At 39.5% G+C, this 23,790-nt stretch overlaps 1 protein-coding gene across 1 annotated transcript in view; it reads left to right on the forward strand.

The window, feature by feature from the left end:
- Nucleotides 1-11,694: 11,694 nt before the first annotated feature.
- The window catches only part of aff3 (AF4/FMR2 family, member 3), a 28,187-nt gene continuing 16,091 nt past the window's right edge, over nt 11,695-23,790 (forward strand). Inside the window, exons 1-3 of the mRNA XM_084724731.1 lie at nt 11,695-12,129; nt 16,105-16,149; nt 23,264-23,338. Of these exons, the coding sequence (XP_084580857.1) occupies nt 12,058-12,129; nt 16,105-16,149; nt 23,264-23,338 (192 nt within the window). The 5' untranslated portion in view covers nt 11,695-12,057. The remainder of the gene's footprint in view (nt 12,130-16,104; nt 16,150-23,263; nt 23,339-23,790) is intronic.

The raw sequence follows: 23,790 nt of genomic DNA on the forward strand, positions 1-23,790 counted from the left end.
AAAGAATAGAATAATAAAATAGAACAATAAAGAAATGAAATGAAGGAGAATAAAATATTAATACAATTTAAAAAATACAGAAATTCAGATATCTGATATTTGTTTTATTTAAATTCTTTATGAAGAGACACATTTTCTTATTCAGCTTTCTTTTCTTTTCTTCAGAATGCCTCTGAAAAGTTGGTGATATTGAGCTGAGCATGTGGCATCCAAAGGCCTTTTGAATAGTGTCCAGATTTCAAAGTGACCTGTCAGACATTATCAAATTCAGGCAGATTTCTTTGATTAATTTAACTAATTCTTGATTCTTATTTTATTTGGGGTTGTCAAATTTACATTTGGACAAGAAAAACTAGCCTTTTGACTAAATCTGTCAACTTTACAGTAATCTGCACTGTCCCCAGGAATCACTTACTTTAAATGAATTAACCCCACACACCTGTCACCTATTCTTCCTGACAACCAATCACTTACCGGTTTTCGAGTAGTCGGCCCACGTCTCTTCCTCGAACAATGAAGGTAAAAGTCACATCATCGTGTCTGAACGCCGGTTAGTCCTCCGAAAAGTTCAGATATCTCGGGAACCAATAATCTCCCTCCACGGCACGGTGAGTCGGCAAAAGCTAGGTCCTCATTTCTGCCTTTTTTCTTCTTTCACAAACTTTTGGGGTTTGATTTTCTGTTTGAGAGAGAGCTGAACTGAACAATTGTGAAATCTCGAAGGGAACCCTTGATTTGTGAAACTCGCGAGATTTGCGTGTATGTTTCTTCATTGTGCACATTGTACGAGCCAAGTTGGTTTTAAATGTTAGAATGCTATCGTTAAATACATTTTCTAGGTTTAACGACAGAAAACACTCGGTTATGGTTTTGAAAAAAAACATGGTTTGGGTTCAAATGGTCACTCTCGCGAGATCTTTCGTGGATCTGGGGTTCTCTTATCGGATTCTGATTAGGCCTCCTTGTCCAGTGAACTTGCAGACAAACTGGCACCTGGGGTTAACTGTGACAGTAGGTGCGCAGAATCGATCAGCGGTGATCGCCGCATAATGCATGCTGGTTAGATTTGTGTCCGACTTGATCCCGACTTGCTCTGACGTCATGCACACGTGGGCAACGGTAAACTCACGAGATCGAGGCGGCCGCAGTTTATAGAGCCAGGCGCCACAGCTGCTTTTCACCGACTACAAGCGCCTGGCTGTCGCCGGATTGATGAGCTGTCAGGCTCTGATTGGCTCTTAATTTTGACAACAAACACCACGTGTTGTATATAAATCTAATTTTCTGTGTAACTGTAATATTTAAAGCTGGATATATTAGTCTCATGTTATGCAATGAATTAATCTGTCAACAAGCAGATATCTTGTGGCTCAAAATAATAATTAAGTTTATATATATATATATGTGTGTGTGTGTGTGTGTGTGTGTGTGTGTGTATATGTGACTTATCAAAAGAACAGTTTCAAAGTGCTTTAAAAGGCAGATAAAAGAACAAATGTTCCACGTAACTGTTTCTACTTCAGTCAACGATCAAGAACACACTTTATTGCTTCAGCTATGAACGTGGTCTTCAAACTTCAGATAACCTACAGGTGAACTAACAGGATGTAACTGTCTCTTCCTGTATGCTCTCTGAAGTTTGCTGGAAACTGTCCGACTTGACTGCAGCTTTTAGTCTCCCCCTGCTGCTGCGGCCGCCTGATCTCGTCTAGTCTCCAGGCGAGGCGCAGTTCATCTCGAACAAGCCTAATGTCTGAGATTTTGCTTTGAGAGATGCATTATTAGTTTATTTGATATGTTTTAGGTTATACTCTATTTTACTATGTGTGGAAACAACTGAAACTCTCTGAAACAACTGAGATCTCTAATTAACTTTGTTGGGGATATGATTTTAGATAAAAACTAAACTGAACCACTAAACCTTTCCCACAGATCCTAATTTGATGTGTTTCAGTGAAGAGGTTTTGCTCAGGCCAAATTTTGATATACATTTGATATAGTTCTTTTTGCTTTTTATTGCTGAAACCCAGAAAAGTGGCGTTTTTCTGTTGAACTCTTAAGAGTTTCAGATAATATTTATTTTGGACTTTCATGAAAATGAAAATTGTAGTCCTTTAGTGGATGCCATGATGGGTTGTAGTCCTTGCTGCAGCCATTGAGAAGGGATATGTCTCCCCTCTTTGACACGACCTCTCATGACATCACAAAGTTTAGGAGTGAGTCAGCACAAAATATAGTCACAGCAATCCTGTGTAATGAAGAGTAATTAATACCTTGTAAATACATATACAGGAGTATGAGCAGCTGTTGCAAAAACGTTTTCCAGCTCAACAAAATATTGGAATATTTTAGCCAAAAATCCTTCTGTGAATCCAGAATTCAGGTTATTGCTGATGTGATAGAAAAATATTTTTTCTAAAAAGAATTTGACCGAAATTAAATGGAGTTCCTGAAAACTGCACACAGCACAAATATGAGCCACTGAGATACCATCCTTGACATATAAAACTGAATACTGACCTTTCAAAACCCTGAACCTGACTGCTTATAAAATGTACAGCAGAATGAACAAAATATCTACTTTTTGAAGTGAACTGGTACATTTAGTTTTTCCTGCTCATCAAGCTAGTGCCATAAGAAATTCATAAATAAAACAGAAAAATAAAAATAGTTGTATGCTGCCTCTCCAATGTCTCCACCTCGTATTTAAAGCCAGTTTTGACCCTTTGAGGCTGCTGTAGCTGATCAGTGTGGAGCGTTGAAGTCAGTAACGCGCTGCGTTAGTCTGCAGATATTAGCTTGTTTCCACAGAGGAAATGTCATTTATTTGTCATTTGAAGTCAAATAGATCAGTTTGTTTAGAAAATATTACCTTGGTTGCAGTGCTAATTTCAGTTAACATGTTAATGGTAGTGTGTGGATGTGTTAGCATCAAGCAAAGCAATAATACACACTGAAAACACAAGGTGATGCCAGAAGGATGACATTTTCATTCCATATTCTCAGGTTTCATTCCTTACATTGAGACTTTCATTCCACATATTCAAAGTGTGTGTGTGTGTGTGTGTGTGTGTGTGCAAACATTCAGTCTGTACTGTACTATGGGCTTGAAATTAAGTATGCTGCATGACTTTTGAGTTTTACTTGGATAGTTATAAAATGTAGCTTTCCTTACGTAATATTATTGTAATATCTTGACATATCGTTAAATGCGTTTGAAATAACTGCATGGCGAAGGTTGATGTTTCACCAAACCAGAGGTTGTTACATTAACTTAGGTTTACTTGTTCAAATCTGCCTGAAACTCAAACCCAAGAGGACATTAGCCGTTTTGAATATCGTGGTCAATTTTGACATTGTACATGTGTTGTTGTTTTTTTAACAAACTACTCTTACATAAATAACCTGATTGACTTCAAAACGAGAAAAGAGAAAAGTTTGTGATTAAAAGTTATTTAAAGATTTGGTCAGCGTTGAACGGTGTGGCGGTGCCATGGTGTTGAGTTTTGATGTCTTGCCATTAGACAGGAAATTGCTGTAACTTTGCTGTTATTGGACCAGTCTGCACCAAACTTCCCATGTTCGTTGAGAGTGCTGGCCTGAATATATGTACATGGCTGATCAGGAGTCATAGTCATAGCACCTGATACTGGAGGTGTCATCGAATCCCTTCCTGCGACGTCTGAAGTGCGTGACAATTCAATTCCTCGTCGACCTCTGAACTCAGTGGGGGCTGCTGCTGATCTCGGTGGGTGCTGCTGATCTTGGGTGGAGGGGGCAGAGGTGCTGATGACCTCAGTCAGGGCTGACGACCTCCCTGGGGTTGCCCCCTCATGTGGCTCCTGCCGCCCTTTTTTGTTGGCTGCGTGCCAACCGCCATCTACTGCAGTAGGTAATACACTGACTATGAATATGTACCTCATATAACCCCACTTCAGAAAATCTGAGCTATACCTTTAAAGGGACTGTTCACCCCAAAATGACAAATACATGTTTTTCCTTAGGCCTTTAATGCTACTCATCCATCTAAATAGTTTTGGTGTGAGTTGCAGAGTTTTGGAGATATCAGCTGTAGGCAAATATAATGGAATTAAATGGCACTCTGCTTGTGGTGCTCAAAGCACCAAAGAAGTACATTTGAAATATTGTGTTTTTTCTCCCTTGTGTCATGCTTACCCACACTGACTTTGGTCACCTCAGAACACGAATAATGAGCACACAAACAGAAATTTAAATTCAGTTTAATTAGTCAAGAAAAAACAGCTTGAGATCAAAAACTAAAAAAGGTTTGAAGTGCCACTCAGTTCAGTCTTCAAAGTCAAGAGGTGAAGAGGAGAGATGAAGGAGAAATGGTTGATTCCACCCAGCTTTGTAATGCAGAGTTCAGTCGTGGGCTGCAAGAAGGAAATGTGCCTCATCAGTGTTGTTTCCACATGTGGTTCAGTCTGATGAGGTGACAGTGCTGCTGTAACTTTCACATCCCAACTGGCTCACAGTCGTCCTGTTCTGATCTGCAGAGAGAGACAGAGAGAGAGAGGAAAATGTAAAACAGCTCCAGGTCACTCTGTGTAGTTTTAGAGGTTCAATAAAAACATATCATCAGCTTTGTGTCCACTAATTGCGGTAAGTTAGACAGAAAAGTTATTTGTCTATAAATAAATGGTAATGTGATTTGCATAAAGGAAAACCATTTTTATTCTCTTTTGGCAAAACGCACTGAATACAATTTGTATTATTTTAAAGACAAATAGTGTAACTTTAAGTGTGATCCAAGACTGACAGTATCTGAAAGTAAGCTGCGTTTTTGGAAAATCTTTGTTCAGATATGGCAATATTCTGAATTTGATACAGGTCATATAAACAGCATATTCTGGTTGGATATTCTGATTAAGACATGTGGAATATGCTGGTATTATTCTGATTTTAGGAGCATTCTCTGGAAAACTTTGAAAAGGTACTATTTTGACAGAAAAAAGTGGCCATAATCAGAGTATACACAGCTGTATGACTCATAAACAGACACTTACTCATTCAGAGAACATTCAGCATTAATTTGAACTCAAAACTTAAAAGTTCAATGAATTGATTAAATAAATAAAAATTTTGTGAATAAAAAGTCTTATATATATATATATAATATATGTATATAATTATTCCAGTTATTAATTTATAGTATTAAAATTAATACACTAATGCCTCTTGAAGCAGTTGAATTAGTGTTGTGATAAAAAGTGCTGATTATTACTGTAATAACAATTACAGCACATTGGTATTGCAATTAGATTTACAGTAATCATATCGTGAAATGTATTTACAGCAACTTACCAGCTAATTGCTGCCAGTAAGTTACTGAAAATTTTACAGCTTTCTTGTTACAGTCCTATCTTGAATAACTAGGTCAGGATTTTCTGGAAAAGTAGATCGCTTTTGAGTTTTTCCAAGTATATTTTTGGGGACTTTGAGCACCAAAAGGCAGACATCTCTATGGCTGATCTCTCCAAAATTTTGCAACTCATCTCAAAACAATCTAGATAGATGACTAGCACTACTACAGGCCGGAGGAAAAAAAATATTTTGGAACGAACTGCTCCTTTAATATTTTTAAATGCAGATATGTTGACCTGCATAATAGTGAGAAATGAGTGAAAACTGGCAACGAAGAAGTTATAGCATATAACCAGAAGTTTTAACTTATAAGTTAATCATTAAAGAAGCTTTAAATTAGAGCTTTTATAAGCCTTAATCATGAGTACGTTATTAAAAATGGGTCACAAATTGCCTACCTTTCCCTCTCTACCTGCAGGAATCTGGAATACCCACAGGATCTCCATGGTAACCAAAGCAAGCTGCAGACAACGTAGCCCAGGCCCACTCGTTCTCTCCCAGCACCTCTCCATCTCCATCGTTTAGGCTGTGTGTGTGTGTGTGTGTTGTCAGGAGGGCTGACTCTGGAGGCCAGTGGTGTTCTAAACAGGCAGCGTCGAGGGATGCCGTTGTGCCTTTGAGGTCCTGTCGCCATGGGTCTGTAACCAAGGGTGCTCTCTGTGTGGCTGTGGAGACTGGCCCCAGGCATCTCTTCTCCCTCCATTCCCAGCTCATCCGTGTATACATTTCCACTCTACTCCACAGGAAAACACTGCTCCTCCTATTCGCCTCCTGTCAGTGGACACTTTATTAGGTACACCTGTACAATTTAATGCAGTCCATCACAACTGTTTTGCCCTCAAGTCAATTTTTATAATTCACTTCTTTGACACCACAGAGACATTGATCCAAATATATGTTTTAGCATTGAAATCCTACTTGGCAGTGGTACTGCACTGCTTCTGGTTTCTTTGACAGTAAACTAAATATCTCGTATACAAAACAAGATATGTGTGGACATCATTTTGGGCTTTGGGAAGCGCTAATCAACATTTTATAGACCAAGCAATGACTCAGTTTTCAAATTCTCAGAGGCCTCCCCTCTGATAAAGCTTAGAAAAATGTCATCCCTTAATATCATGACCCCACAGACATACAAGAATTGAGCAAACCAAGGCAAGTAAACTATCTCGTCACGTAGACACTCAACAGATGAGCCAAGATAGAATAATACTGCTGATTGTCGTAGCATTTTTTTCTCTTCCATTTACTGATCTGTTTGGGGCCCTCAGACGTTCATCTCCAACTGTGAAAACCTCTAGATTAATCGATAAAATAATAGATTTATCGACGATTAAAATAATCATTAGTTGCCTTCCTAATTCTGACCCCCTCATGTATATAAATAGGCAGGACAAAAAATTAGACACACTTTTCTTATTATCACTTATGGCAAAGGACAGCATCAAGTCCTCACATTAGAGAAACTGTAACCAGTAAATGTTTGGCATTTTTGCCAGGCTTACAGTGTTTATAAAAAGTATTCCCTCCCTTGGATGTTATCCCCTTTTATTGCTTTTATAAATGGAATCATAGTCAATATAATTTGGCTTTTTTGACCAAAAAAATTACAAAAAAAACCCTCTTTAATCTCAAAGTGAAAACAGATTTCAATTCAATTTAATAAAATTATGTAATGTAAAATAAGTGGTTGCATAAATATTCACCCCCTTCAACTCAGTATTTAGTAGATCAACCTTTGGCTGCAATCACAGCACTGAGTCTGTGGGGATAGGTGTCAATCAGGCTGCAGTTTTACTCCATTCTTCTTTGCAAAACTGCTCAAGCTTTGTCACGTTGCACAGGGATCGTGCTTGAACAGCCCTTTTTAAGTCCTGCCACAAATTCTCTATTGGACTGAGGTCTGGGCTTCACCTTGTTGTCTTTAAACCATTTCTGTGTAGCTTTCACTGTGTGCTTCGTGCTTCTTGTCTTGCTGGAAAATAAATCTTCTCCCAAGTCGTAGTTCTCCTGCAGACTGAATCAGATTGTCCTCAAGGATTTCCTTATATTTATCTGCATTCATTTGAGCCTCTACCTTTATAAGCCTTCCAGGGCCTGCTGTCGAGAAGCATTGCCACCACCGTGCTTCACAGTGGGAATGGTGTGTTCTTGGTGATGTGAAGTGTTGGTGGCAAACATACTGTCTAGAGTGATGGCCACAAAACTCCATTTTGGTCTCATCAGACCAAAGAACCCTCTTCCACTTGTCCTTGGAGTCTTCCACATGCCTTTGGGTGCCTCATGCCTCTAGTTGAGATTTAATGAGCTTTCCTCAACAGTGGCTTTCTCTTTGCCACTTTCCCATAAAGTTTTGACTGGTGAAGAACCTAGGTAATAGGCTCTGAGTGCTTGGAGTGTTATTTTGTCTTCATGGTGTAATTGTAGCCAGGAATATTGATGAATCAGTGACTGGACCTTTCAGACACAGGCGTCTTTACTACAATCACTTCAGACACAACATGTAACCGAGCGTCCCACTACTCGACAGTCCGTGCTGATCCGTGCCAACTGAAGATGGAATATATATATATTGGAATGACACAGACTTGCTGCTGAACGACTGTGAGCCAGATTAAATGCAATTTACCTGAACCAGTGAAGAAGAAGAAAGCCCTTGTTGAAACAATGCACTTACCTGTATGCACACCTCAAGTCTGACTCCCCAAGGCTCAGTCCCCCCCCCCTTGTGGTAGGACTACATGAAAAATGTTAGTTTAGTTCAACTCATTGATTTAAGCTGATATGATTGTGTGTATATGAATCGATCAACTGATAAGATAACTTGAAGAAACTTGATTAGCTTACTTGAACTTAATGAACTGCAAGTAGTACTTAAAATCATGAACATGTTTAAATGTTGTGATAGTACTTATTTATTTATATTGTTTGGATGTTTTGCCTTGATTTACTTCAAGTGATTTTTTTGTTTAAGTTTTCAATACAGCCAGTAAATCTCAGCTCTGTGTATTTCATTAATTTTCACCCAGCTCTTTAGTTGAACCCATACTAACCCAACTCTACTTGTTGCATTTACTTAACTCTATATTATAATCTATTTACTTTATTTTTTCTAAGTATTACTAATATACATATTAAGTACTTCATCATAAGTGCTACAGCTGCATTCAGATGATTTCCATTTCACTAATTGTGAGACTAATATCACCGATTGGTTGGACCTCTGTTGAATCAGGTCAGTCACTTTAAAGGGGGTGAATATTTATGCAGTCACCTATTTTGCATGATATATTTTTTATTAATTGACATTCTCTCTATTTTTTGAACTGCTCTAACAAGTAATTTAAGTTTTTTTTTTTATATAGTTTGGTTGTTCACAATGTGTTCCTGCTGTCTTTGTATCAATTTAAATGCCATGCAATGAACTAATTCCAGTATCTAAAATGTGAGAATTTTGTTTGTTTGTTATCAGTCAATGACAATCCTTACTAAGCGAGAACGTCTCATTTCAGGGTCTTATTGACACTTGTACAAGTCAATGCACATTAAACAAAAGAAATATACTGCAGAGTGTTAATGAAACTTCCCTTTGAAAAACGGAAACACAAAAGCCACAGACACAAACATGCACTCACACAAACACACAGAGACAGACTAGGACAATGTGATAAAGTGGCCTCTAGATTGCCCTTCCAGTGGACAAAATGTGATAAAGTGCCCTCTTTTTTTTGCCCCTGCCCTTCAGCATGAGTCCACCAGTGTGCCAAACCCATAAAAAAAAGTTAAACAAAATTTTGTCTCCATAACTCTCTTAAACTTAATCTCGAAGCATCACAGTGTCACACAGTTGTCTGGGGCTGCCCCTGTGCTCAGTCTTTGACAGCTGCCATAAACAAATAAGGGACAGTGTGGTCTCAGGGGTTTCAGGTCCAACCAAATTACAGATATAATCAATTGAAAATGCTCCTCTCTCTTTCTTCTGTTTTACAAGGGAGTTGCTGGTTATGAGGAAGATTGTCCCTCAAATCAATGCAGTAAATGTTCTCCTTGTGTCCCAAACCGGGGAGACGGCTCATATTTTATCATGACACGGTTCAAAATCCCTGCAACCCAGAGTCACTTTAAAGGCCAGAATGCATTAATGAGCACAATAATAGATGGACTAGACAAGCACACAAGGCCAAGATGTAGGAAGGAGACATGATCAGACATTTACTGTAGAGGGATGTGTAACCTACAGCAGGAGCTACCAACATTAATATTGTCATTGATCCACAATATGCTCTCAGTCACATTACTGTTGCAAGTTGGAATAGAATTACATTATATATTTTTCCTTTAGATGAGAGGGACACAATACAGTCAGTGAAACTTGTAAACAAAATAGTCACCTAAGTCAATCTTTTAGCAGAGAAGTAAGAAAGTAAATTAAATTTCAATCCTTGTTCTGGAGATTTTTGGCCTTAATGACTTTGCTCAGTTGACCTGAACTGTACATAGATGTCTATGTTGACTCATTCTTGGTCTTGGAAACAGCAGTTGACAAAATAAAATCAACCAAAGGTCCACTCACTTGCTTGTTCTGACAAACATGTTTAAACGGGGATTTTGAGAAACCATTTCTAAGTCCCACGCTGGCTCCTGGACCTCATTTGGAACTACTGACTCATACAACACAGCAGACCTCAATAAATATGCTCTACCAGGTCGGGTTAGTGAAGGACAACAGATGTAGCTGTAACAGGCATACAAGGTGCTCTACTTAGGTTTTGTAAAAGTCTTTCCACCAATATATGGGAAGTGCGGCATGTTTACTTTGTTAATGTTATATCTGAAAGGATGTTTACATGTGTCACATTTGGATACAGTACCATAGACTACATGTTTGCACACTTTCCATGTTGTTTTCTCTTTCCTCTGTAAAGTGTTTTATAAGGCCATGTGCGCTGGGTCATCTTGGCTGTCCGAATATTGTGAAGTATGTAAAAAATAAGATAATTTGTTAAGTTGTTATAAAAAAATATGTTTCTGTAAATATTGTCTTTTAATTGCCAAATAAGGTGGGGCTAATGTGCATGCAAAATAATGTTTTAGTTAAAAAAGATTAAAAAAAAATAATAATAATGATTTTCTGAAGATGCACTCCACTGCTTCCTTGTTGCATTCTGTTTAAAGCTGCTCTAATCATTTTTTTTACAGTAACAATAATAGCCGATCACTGATGTAAAAGATGTTGCTGATCAGTGTTGTTGACTCTCACCAATGTCATTGTGCCATTTTTTCCAGCAACAGCAGCTAATATCTCTGATAAAGCAAATCTAATCTACCTGTTGAACACCAAACAAAGTTAGCGACCAGCTGGTTAGCATAACGGTGCATTTATGTTAGCAGCTAAAAAGTCAGGTAGCTTACTTCTCTTAGGACCAAAGCTAATAGGAAAGTGAATACTGAATTATTTGATGTTGTGGTGTATGAGGTAGGCCTGCTTACTGATAGTAAGTCACCTGCAGTAGATGGCGATCAGCACACACCCTGTTTGTTGAAGCAGAGGAGAGAGGAGGTGTCCAAAATACATTTTGCTGATGACCCTGTCCACAGCAGTGCGTTGTTTAGCTACAGTGTTGACTTGTAGGGTGAGCGATATAACGTAAAATTTATACCATGTTTTTATGGGGATGATATTATATCATAATATAATAAAAATAACAAGGCATACTCCACTTTTAATCTTAATATCTGAATATCTTAACAAAAATACTTTAAAAAACACGTGATGGTGCCCTCATATAAGGTCGGGTTTACGAGGAGAGTCCATATGAACGCCGCCCAGTTGTCATATTCACAACATTGTGTACCGCAAGTTTTCTGAAAGCTCTGAGTTTACAGCGATTTAGGTAGAAATAAATTATTTCATTTCCAATATGGATGTGTATCTAGATGTTACTAATAGAATTTGCATGCAAAATACACATAACCCCACAACCAATGCACAAAAAATTAATCTTCAACATTTAAAAGTAGCCAAATTCCACAGAAAAAAAGTCTTGGATGGCCCCACCCCCAGTCAACCGCCACTGTACAATGACTATGGATCAGTTCCCTATAAACACCAGTTCATATAATCCAAACTTTGCCTTTAATGTATTTTAATGTTGCTCAGTTTCTCTTATACTGTGCATACTATAAGCAATTGTTTCCTGACATGTCAGATCAGGTGATGAAATGCTGCGTTTACAGCTCAGTGATGCCCCCAAGTGGAAAATAAATCCATTAATGCAGGTTTAAGGGCCCCATAATTCATAGCTTCGCCCCTGTAATTTAGACTGAATATGATAAAACTTAATAATTTCGTGTCGATGCATTTTTACAGCTGTGACGGTTGTATTGTACAAACTGCGCTTTTGAAAAGATCTGAACCAGTTGAACATCCACAGGGCCACCGTGAGTCGTGATCCCTCTGCACGAGCTGCGTGCGTGTGTCATCTCTGACGTTGCCGGCCCGCCTACATCACCCATCACCCTCTGACTGCCTCCCTCCTCAGTGACACACACACAGACACACACATACACACACAGTTAGGCTCTCCCACAGCTGAAGAAGAGCCGGTCTGCTCCCACAGCGACTCCTCACTGGTATGGACACCGGAGGAGAGCACTGACCATCCAGGAACCATGCCTACTGTCCTCGGTGGCAAAGGGAAACTTTCCGTCGTCTGTTTTCTTCTCAGATGCGCTTATTCTCAGGTGAGAGGCTGCAAATTTTGCAAACAGAGCACACTTATACAAAGAATTAAGTGTTATGATCATTTTTGTGCGTATAAAGAATCGTAGGTGGGTCACAAAAAGCCTGAGTGCGTGTTTGGATGTTGTTCTTGTACAAGATTCATGTCATCAGTTTGTACATAGAGTACCTGCAGGTTATTCACCGCTCTATCATCTGAACTCTGGAATAAAATGAGAGTTATGTCCTGTGGATTTGCGCCCCAATTCATGTAGATTCAGTTTGCAGATTTTCCTTAAAGGCACGAAATACAGATAGAGGTGCTGACACTTTAAGAAAGTATAAGGCAGTAGTCTAGTTGGGTTGCATGCTGCGTTTTGCATGTGTTTTGATGGTAGGGGTGTAAGAAAGTATACACTCGAGTATCACGATATGTTTTGAGATATTGTATTGATTCTCAAAAACACTGTATCGTGATATTGTGATACAACATACATGGATACAGAGATTTGTGGGAATGGTTCATGAATACATAAAAAAGTTTATGCATGTGGTGGTGTGTTCTGTAAGTCATGACAATCTTCCTAGAATTAGCCCAAAAATAGCAATATATACATGGCTTACAGAATTGCAATATATCGCAAAATACTGACTCATAATGATCTGTGATAAGTACCATATTGCCAGATTCTTGTCAATAGACTTGTCAATAGTCTTATGTGTCTGTTCACTGAAAGATTGAGTGAGTCTTTGTATGTCCTTTGTGCACAAGATTAGTGCATGTTTCAAGCAACATTTGCAATCTTCTCTGCATGTTATTGTAAAGAATAACCCTTCTTTCATCTGAATAATAAAATAAAATGAGGGGGTAATTCCTAAGAGTTACTAATTTTGTGCCTTCATAAAGATTCAGTTTGCAGATTAAAGGTGTTTTCACATTTTTCAAGGCACTAAATACAGAATGAGGTGGTGAATGGAGCCCAAAAATGAGCATAGCTTCAGTAATTGCTGCTACTTTAAGAATGTAACAGGTGTTTAGTTGTCTAGTTGGCTTGCATGCTGCTTGTTGCAGGTGTTATGATGGGTTGTGGTTTGTTTGACCCCAAGGGACTTCTCTCATCTGGGTGTTGCACCAGAGCTGTAGCCTGTGATGTTTAGTTTAGATGAATGTGTGAAACACATTGCACATGATAATATATACACTAATGGACCTGTAAACTGAGGAAGAGCCAGGCCTGACTTTATCCTGTGCACCGCCACAGGGAAGTAAAATACTGTCTGTCTGTGTTTATGTTTTTCATTTAATGCCCACGGCCTCATAACCGCCTTGTGGCTCTGACAATCAGACAGTTTTCACACACACTGTTTTCCATCCGCAGGCTCAGAGTGCAGCCACTCAGACACTGACCTCAGTGAGTCATGCATGCAAGAAGAGACACACTCACACACACGCTTGCATGCACGCTCCACCACACACACATTTTCTAACTGTGCATTCTTACACTGCACAGATGGCACCGACATACTGGGGCATAGAAGAAAGAAACAAATCACCAAAATGAAAATGGGATATAAGCTGTTAAGTTTAAGACATCAAAGGTCAGCTCACAAAGCAGAAGTTGTTAAAAATAAATAAATAAAACAAAGCTGTTGCTGCTGGTCATTAGACTGACATTACGTCTCCATGTCTGTTTATTACTTTCTTATCAAACCTGCTCTGTTTGGTGAACCTAAGACACTTGATTATATCGTTGGTAACAGTGTTTCTTTTCTGAAGGCCACTGTTTTCAACAACATCGATACATCGTCCATCACATTGTTTTACTGTGGACATTGGCATATGCCAATTTGGTAAAAATCGCCCAACCCACCAAGGTGCCCTTTAGAAGCTGTATGAGATGCTACCAGAAATCCTTATAACAAGTGAATAATGGCTGCAGTTTGGGTAGGTTTTGGCAATAAAACTACATGGGTAGGTTTTGGAAAAAGATCATGTTTTGGGTGAAAATAAGTTATGTCACACTAGGTACATCACATGACCACATGACCTTAAAACTTTCTATAGTTCTCTCTTTGTGTGCCTCATCCAACCACCCCACCTCCTCCATAAACTGACTTCCTCACTCCAACCGGGGATTTCCACCGGATGTGGTTTGTGATGTTGCGTGTGCACCGCGGTTTGGTTCCGTCAACAACTGCAATTCCCACTAGCAGCATTTCAGATGCGTTTCAGCAGCGGATAAGCAAGCTATGTAGTTAAATCGTTTATTTTCTGTCTGTCTGTAAGATTGTGAGTCTGCACAGGGTCTTTTATTTTGAAAATTAACCGGATTCTGCCTTTTCCGTGCCTGACTTCCTACCCGTTCGACCTGCTCTGTGCTAATTGACGTGGCATCCGTCAAAACTCGGTGTGTATTCTCCACAGAGCGGAATGCGGAGCAGCTTCTGGGAAGCGTCTGAAATGCACCGCAGCGCTTCTGGTGGAAACGCAAGCATTGTCTAGAATTGCTGCGAATTGGTCTGAGTGCCGCGGCGCAGCCTGCCGCACCTGGTGGAAATTAGGGGTTACCCCTAATTTTAATAATTTTCAAAAAAGAAGACACGTGCAGACTTACGATCATAAAGACAGACAGAAAATAAACTATTTTACTACGTAGCCTGCTTATCCATGGTAGAAGCACAAAGAGCAAGGAAAGAGGACTTAATTAACAAAATCAGGTGCAGGTAAACATCAGATGAGCAAAACGCTCCACTGCTGAAACGCTGCTAGGGTGAATTGCAGTCACTCGTATGACGGAACAAAACCGCGGCACATGTCACAAAGCCGCGTCTGGTGGAAATCCCCAGTTATGCTATGTCAAAAGCCCAGTGCAGCATATACAGCTGCTAAAGGGTATCTTATGTTTCTGAATGAGAACGGGCTGTGTACAGGCGGGGGTGAGGAGGGTGTGATGAGGTGTTTGCAAGCTCACCACTTGATGCCGCTAGATCCTACAGCACTGGTCCTTTAAATTTCATGTAGAGAAACAGTTTAAGTGGTAATGATGAGGTCCATGTAGATACACAGAACAATGACAAAGTGAAACAAATACGAAGCCTTACAAATATAATGAATGTGATTACTATTACAAATAAGAACCTAAAAATATATATTTTTTGCTACTAATTTGTGCAGTGGGTTCATCTGTTTTCACACAAAACTCACAGTCAGAATGAAACTCAGTCACTCCCACACAAACAGAAAGGACCTACACACAGTTGCACAAATGGGGAAGTGTGAGTAATGTAAAGTATTTGTCCTTTATCTTAATGGTTGAGCAACATGGTTCTCTGCTCTCATGCCATGAATTTGAATTGTTAGCTGAAATGTGAAAAGAACAGGGGGAACGTTACGGAGAGAGAGAGAGAGCAGGGGGTGGGATGGGGGGGTCGCCTAACACGGATGGAAACAGAAAGTTGCTTGCAACAGAATTAGCATCCCTCTGATCATCTGCAGCTGTGATTTCAAAGATATGAGTCATCATCAACGAGCTTCAACCTCCTCACAACTCTCACAATTACTCTGTGTGTGTGTGTGTGTGAGACTGTAAGGTTTACTGTAAAGTGCCACACCGTGTTGTGACTGTTGCTGCAAAAAGGCGGGAAGCAGAGTGCAGAAGGTGACTTTTCTTTATGCTGTAATGTGAAAGTTCACATCTTGAGCAATGACTGGTGAAAGATATGAATGAGTCTGTGTGCCGCTTGTGTGTCTACATGTGCACGGCTGTGTTTGCTGTTGAATGTGTGTAGCTGTGTGCACAATGTGAATGTTAGACGAGATACGCGCTGCACTTTACTGTAGTTTTGATGCTCAAATATGGTTTGCGTGCACAGTCAAAAACAGCCCTTTCTTCGTGTGGTGCTGGTTGATAACTGTCAACCATTCTGACGTGCAACAAATCTACCTTTCTGTGACTTTCTCCTCATTTACCATCACCCGTCTCCTTCTCTTTGCACAGGTAACAAGAAGCCAACACAGCAGCTGTGCCAAAGATATTCTGGAGGTAAGGACTTACATGTGTAATAATTCATGTTCATCCCTATGGAGTCATATTGTGGGTGTTATTTTCTGCTTTTTAAAGGTATAAAATCAAGTCTCAGCAATACTGCCTGCCCACAGTACATAAAATAATATGTCAGACCAGTAAACCTAAAATTTAAATTTAAATCTAAATCCATCATGTCAGATAAATTTTCATCAGTAATGGTGATTGTTTTACAATGATGACAACAACCCTCAAGATCTCATGCTACTTCATAACAATAATATTTTGTCTTTTGTTATTATTTTGACGTAAGAGACCCCTAGCAGCAGAACTTACATATTGTACGCTTAAAGGATCTTTTTCCAGGTTTGAGCCATTTGAAACAGTCATTACTACATGACTAATATGTTGAGTATTTATTAGTCAGTTAGTAATTTACTCTGTAGACCGAAGCACTGTGACGTTGCACTGACAGCAGCCAATCACAACAGGCGCATCATTTGAATTGTGGAAATAACACACTGGTCCAACGTATCGTATCTGACACTCCCACTGTGCTTATTTTATGTACTGTGTTGACTTGCTTGCATCTCTGATAACCACCCAACAGTGATATTGCACCTCTGGTCAGAGTAACTGCTAGTTTGGGTAAACAGATAAATTTACTTTAGTCAAGGTAATGTGGTATGAAAGCATAAAACATGCATTTTGCATGAATGAGCTGTATAAATGTTGTAATAACATCATGAAAAAGAAAACATTGAAGTTGTTGCTGCCATTAAATTGTATGTACACACAGTTTCTTAACCAAGAAGTTATAAACATGTAATTAGTTCTATAAAATGTCAGAAAAAAGTGAATAAGTTTCCCAGAATCCAAGTTGTCTTTTTCAAATGTTTTGTTTTTTCTGTCCCACAGTCCAAAGGATGTTCAATTTGAAATAATACACAGAAAGGTATAAAATTTGAGAATTTATCCTGTTGACAATGCTATAATACAGAGAAAATCAGCAAATCCTCACTTTGGAGTAGCAGGAACCTGAGAATGTATGAGTTTTACTTGAGAAAAAATTAATGATCACTATTAATTGATCATTAAAATAGTTGCATGTTAATGATCTGTTGATTGACCATTCAATTAATCAATTAATCAGCTCTAATCTCACAGATATCTCAGTCTGAGCTCAGTTGTTTTTACGTATTATTTGTGTGGAGGTTTTTGTATCACAAATGATCACTACTCTCTGCATCCTGTCACACACTAGTGTGGGACAGGTAGCAGGAGTGGAAGAGCAGAATCAAAATACAGAACGTGGGGTGGGGAAGGGTGGGAGGAAGATAGCAACACATAATGTTCCACCTGGGGGACCTTGTTGTTGTTGGAGGAGGAAAGGGGTGAGGGCTGGTGCTGTGTCCTTGGTGACTGAGGGAGGAGAGATAATGAAGTGAAAGGATGAGCAGAGAAAGGAAACACTTGCCCTCCAGGGCTTACTGTACAGGGTGGGAAGAGGAGATGAGGAAGAGAAAAGCTGTAGAGTCGCCTGCCAGATTCATAAAAATGTGTCATCTCAGGAGCGTCTTTGGATGTTAGTGAATGAATTAAATGAATTAATATCTGCTGGGGGGGGGACATTCCCTTGAGAAGACAAAGATAGATAACACTTTCATGTCCGTACACTAAATATGAAACTGCAGCTGGAAGCTGGTTGGCTTAGCTTAGCAGTAAGACTTAGCAAGTGACCGCCCATAAAACCACAGTGTGTCATTTCTATACCTGAGTTTGTGTAAGCATTTAAAAAGTTAATAATAAAATATTTATTAATGTGCTTTAGAGGTTCTAGTTGGCAGATTTTGTTACCTTCAGACAGAGCCGGGCTAGCTGTTACCCTTGTTTCAAGTTTTTATGCGCAACTAAAATCTGCTGGCTGTGGGTTCATATTCTATATGCAAACATGAGAGTGGTGTCAGTCCTCTTATCTAAATCATATAAATAGATCAATTTCCATAATACTCTCTCATCAAGATTTAGATGAGATGATTGATACCACTCACATGTCTGTAGCCTACACTAAATGTCAAGTGACAGCTAGTGGCCAGTTAGCATAGCTTACTCAACTGTGCCCGGCCAATAGACTGGCACATAAACCCTCGTAAAACCCCAATGTGTCATTTTTACCCTTCAGTTTCTGTAAACATTGAAAAAAGGGACTAAGTGTAACATGTTAATGAGTTTATTTTAGGTTTTAGTAAGTAGATTTTGTTACCCCAAGACAGAGCCAGGCTAGCTGTTCCCCGTTTTAAATTTTTATGCTAATCGAAGAGCTGCTGGCTGTAGGTTCATATTTAAAATACAGACATCAGAGTGGTATCAATCATCTCATCTAAATCATCTAGAGTGATTATTTTCCATTGGGAAATACACATTATAATCAGTAGGCTACCACTCACACATCTGTAGCCTATGCTAAATATAAAGCTACAGCCAGTATGTGTGTGCGTCGCTTAGCTAAAAAGCCACTGTGCCCAGCCAAGAAATAGTCTGGCACACAACCTCCTGTGTCAATTTTACGCTTCAGTTTTTATATACATTCAAAAAAGCTAAATATAAGATCACATTTTTGAAGAAAATGCTCAAGGGGCTCAACAGAGATCTTGATAGTAAATTGAGGTGGATCGCCTTAGTAAGGTGGGTAGTTTCAGCAGTGTATAAGTTACTGTCCCTCACCTCTTCTATCAAGCATCAATGGGGGAGGGACTTGGTTGTAAAAGTGGTCCATAGGACGTATATCACGCCACATAGATTACAGAAAATTGATCACTCCCTTTCAAATATATATTGCTGTGGTGAGGCAGGGACACTTATACATGTGTTGTGGCACTGCTGCCCAGTGACAGATTTTTAGGATAAGGTAATATTAAGTTTGTCTTCTGTATCGGATATGAAAATACGTCAGTGCCCATTAATCTGAGTCTTAGGCACAAGGAATTTGGTTAAAAGACTTTATGGATTATTATCAATGGGTAGCTTCAGACCTTTTTGAATATGACCATGGAGATGATGGACACTGCATCTTTTTAAGATCGTATCTTGAAAAAATGGTATATGAACTTTACTGTATTTTAACAAACTGTGATGGAAGCAGAGAAGGATGATAGATACAGAGATCAGCTGACTCCAGACTGTAATCTGATGTTTTCACATCACACACGATGAAGAAAGGCATTAAAACAGCTCGAAAAATATTAGACTCATGTAGGCTGATACTGATCAGCAGATAGTTGGTGTGAAAATGGAGCTATCGTGGCTTCACAGGCTTCACAGTGGCACACGGAGCGGCGCCATCAGCAACCAACACTCACTCAGTCCAGCTAACCAGCTGCTGGTTTAATGTACAGACATGAGGGTGGTGTCAATCATTTCATCTAAAGCCACTAGAAAATACACTTTCTCAGCAAGATTTAGGTGACATGACAGACACCACTCACATGTCTGTAGCGAACAGTAAACGTAAAGTTACGGCCAGGTTGCGTAGCTGAGCTAAAAAGCCACTTTGGCTGGCCAAGAAATAGTCTGGCACATAACCCCAGTGTCATTTTTATGCTTCAATTTCTGTATACATTTAAAAAGCTAAATAAAAAATGTTTATTATTTTTTTTAGCTGCTTTCACACATGCTGGAAATAATCCATATGGTTTATGCAAAGGTTGCTGCCGGCAGAACATGCAGGAGTAGGAATGTAATGATGGCTGTTTTTGTGTTGATATCAAGACAAACTTAACTTGGCACATGTCCCACCATGCCTTTGCCATCCAGGGAAAAAAATAATGCTGCCCAGCAGAAGAGACACTTTGTGGACATGCGGTGCGCTGCTTGCAAGACACACACGTCCTAATTCTTCTCATTGAATGCGATGCATTAAAACATGAATTCAAAAAATATTAGACTCATGTAGGCTGATACTGATCAGCAGATAGTCTGCATGAAAACGAAACTATCAGTGGCTTCACAGGTAAGCAGCAGCACACCACACAGTGTCTTTGACAACCCCACTTACGTGCTCCAGACACTGCCTTGCTCTATTCACACATGCAGCTCACCTGAATTTAGGCCTAAGGAGCTGGCAGGTTTAAGTCCAGGCCACACATACAGCTCCTCTGGGTAGTTTCTCGATAATTGCAGAGTTGCAGTTTATGTGAGAACTGGGTTTTAGAGTTTTTATTAGGCATGTTTTGTTTCCTTCAGATAAATCCAGGCTAGCTCTCCCTCCTGTTTCAAGCTAGCCAGCTGCTGGCTGTAGGTTCATATTCAGTGTACAGACTTGAGAGTGGTATCTGCCTTCTCATCTAACTTGGCAAGACAGCAAATAAGCATATTTCCTAAAATGTCAAGCTATTTCTTTGACTCAAACTATACGTTTAGATCCTGACAGCAGTGCTTGAGCTCTGATCTGCACTCAGCCCACAGACACACACACATACTCACGCAAATCCTCAGACATCCGAGCTGATAAAACATGGCCTTTTCCAGAGCTTGTTTATTGTTTCAGCAGTCAGACAACCTCGGGCCCTCCCTCGCTCCGTGGTCATCACACACATGTACATTACACAATGATGCTTCCACACAATGACGCTGAGGAACCGGATCTTGGTAACATGGCAAACGAATGGTACAAAATCAGGCCATTTTGTCAGCAGTCATGAGGCCTGGTTTGTCTGAGTGTGACTGTGGGCAATCTAATCAGCAGAGATTATAATCAGAGCAGGAGCAAAGACAGTGTACTGTGGATGCAGAGCTCGCTCCGTGTGGCTGGTTTCCTCTCAAGTATGCTGCAGAGCGAACAAATAAGAAATCGGGTAAATTCTCATAATAGTCCAGGTGTATCATCATGTATAATCAACACAGACTCTTCTATCCTCCTTCAGGGTGAGACGTGCACACAGTTTGACACTGACACTGTCACTCAGCTGTGAGCATCCACCACATGTATTTGAAATTTGGAACGATTTGTAATTTATCATGTTTTAGTAAACACTAAAATAGTAAATATCTTTGGTTAATGCAAAAGTGTTCAGAGCATGCAGTCTGTATTATCCTCCCTTCTTATTTAATTTAATCTGCATCAAAAACACAGTAACAGACAATCATATTGATTGTGAGATAGCAGACATAATTTTTCTCGAATATTTATTATCATATGTTGGCATTTTAGGAGTTTGTTAAAGGAAGAGAAAAATGCACAGTCTTGTGACTTTTTTGTGCATTTTTCTGCAAAAAAAAAAAATGCTTTGTTGTCCGGAACAGTGTTCAACTTAATTAGCAAACATCAGTACCAAGATAATTATTGCTTATTGGAGCAGTGAGTTTGATTTACTTGCAACTCGATCCACTCAGGAACATCCATACTGTGTTTTCAAAGTTACAAGTATAGTTTATCAACGTGCACCATCTACTGACGGGCATATGTAATATTTTCAATTTATTCAGTCTGACCAGATGCAGGGATAATATGAATCACAACTGGACATAAAAAATAATGACCACAGGGGTGGATATTAAAAGCAGAGAGAGGGAAATCCCTCTTTTGTAGGGACTAATGCAGGTTACAACCTAATACCATATTTTACATATTACAATTCTTTGTGAGAAAAAAATTGATATGCCATATTGATTTATTGAGCAGTTTTACTTTAATCTGTTGTTGTTTCTGCATGTATGACAGACAACAACTCGGCAGGTTGTCTACCAAAACTTTAGTTGACTTTCTGAATCGCAGTTCCAACTTAAGGGGGGGCGTTCACTTGAATTTTACCGGTCGGAAAATCATCTGATTCTGATCGTCTGATTATTCACCACATTATACACCACATTAGTGCAGTGTAATTGTACAGTATGTTCAATACATTTATTTTGGCATGGCTATTAGATTAGATTAGATTAGAAATCAAGAAATGCAAGGAAAACTTCATATGCAAGAGATTACAACCAGCAATCTGTATTCTTCTTTTAGAAATGAGGAAAATTAATAATCAGTTGCCAAATTTGTCCATGAATAATTTTCAGTTTAAAGTTCACATAGTTTAGTTTATACCTATAAACTCCTGTTCAGTCCCTGCTGGATGATGTTTTAGCTGTCATAACAGCTGACATACTGTCTGTCACACACTCAGCAAAGGACCTGCAGACTGAGAGTTGACTGTGTAGGTGCCGTATCAGTGTTTCCTGCAGCTGCTGAGGGTTGATGGCTGGATACTACTTTTAGTTCCTTCCTTCTGACATCTTCCCAAACAATTTAACTCTCCGTAATTTCTGCCTCCATAATGACTGTTGTGCCCTATGAGTGTACTGTGATTTTAACTGTTGCACTGGGTACTGACGATCACTTGTTGTGGCCCGAGCCACCTGACGTCTTTTATGTTCATTTCCCCGGGGCTGCCTTACAAGCAACAAATGTTTTGATGAGCTGTCTTGTGTTCTGGTTCAGTGATTGAGCACCTCTGAGATTGCCACCTTTGAAAAGCTAAGCTGAAAACAGTCTAGTCATAGTCAGACCGATCCTCTTGAAATGCAAAATCATGCCTTTTTAAAAAGCTCACTAGATCACATTGCAGCCCGTGCTGTGTAATTGGTTCACAAACATAACAAATGAAGCTTTAGTTACTGTAGTGATACAGTGGCTGCTCTGGAGCACATAAACAAACTGATTTTCCAGAAGAGAAAACAACTGTGAAACATAATAAATAGATAAAACATATATAGCTGACACATGAGATGCCTGAAAACGCTACAGCAAGAGATCAGTCAAACTAAGTGACTGAGCAGAAAAGCACACACACCCCCACAAACCATGTAACACACATATCTCAGCTTACAGCCAACACCAGACACTGACTAGACTAACCCATATTTATACCCAGTCACACGCCCCCTGGTGGGGAGAAACAGGGCTGATAATGAGAGTCAGCTGTCTGCACTGTATGTGTGGAAATGAGAGATACAAATTACTCCTAAATGAAAGAAAAATTAGAGAAGGTTCCAATGACAGATTTAGGATGCCAGGAGTTTCTGTATGTGGACACCATCAATCACACTGGCGTCTCACAATTCACCTTTGACCCCTTCTTCTGTTGCACAGGACATGACTCAGTCCTGGCCGTCCCAGCAAGCCTTAGGGGGTGACCAGGCCCAACGAATCCTCTACAGCTCGAAGGTATGAGTGAGTGTGCGTGATGTATATGTGTTTGTTTAGCTTTGATAATTAAAAAGGCATGACCACTGACATTTTTAAAAAGATGGTTTGGATTATTTGAAGTTGGATTGTATGAGGTAGTTATCATTAGTCAGTGTAAAGTACATGGTGGTCAATATGTGCCCAGTTTGGAGAATCAGAGATGAGTACAGACACGGAGGCTAAACAGTAAACTTCTGTATGCAGGGTCAGCAGCTAAAGGTATTTTAATCACCTAAAAGTCAGTCAGTAGTTGTTTCAATTTGAGGGGCGGTTTACATAATTTTTTCCAGTCAGGAACTAATTTTTCCGATTACTTTGACATTACATGAATGCAGGATTACATACCTGAATCCCCAAAGCAAACTGTTGGAGTTTGAGCTGCACTGTGAGTAATAGAGGCACCAGGTTTTTACAAGGAAGAAAAATGCATG

Source organism: Lutjanus erythropterus, chromosome 8 (assembly GCF_056507025.1).
Source record: "Lutjanus erythropterus isolate fLutEry1 chromosome 8, fLutEry1.hap2, whole genome shotgun sequence".
NCBI classification, from domain to species: Eukaryota; Metazoa; Chordata; class Actinopteri; order Lutjaniformes; family Lutjanidae; genus Lutjanus; species Lutjanus erythropterus.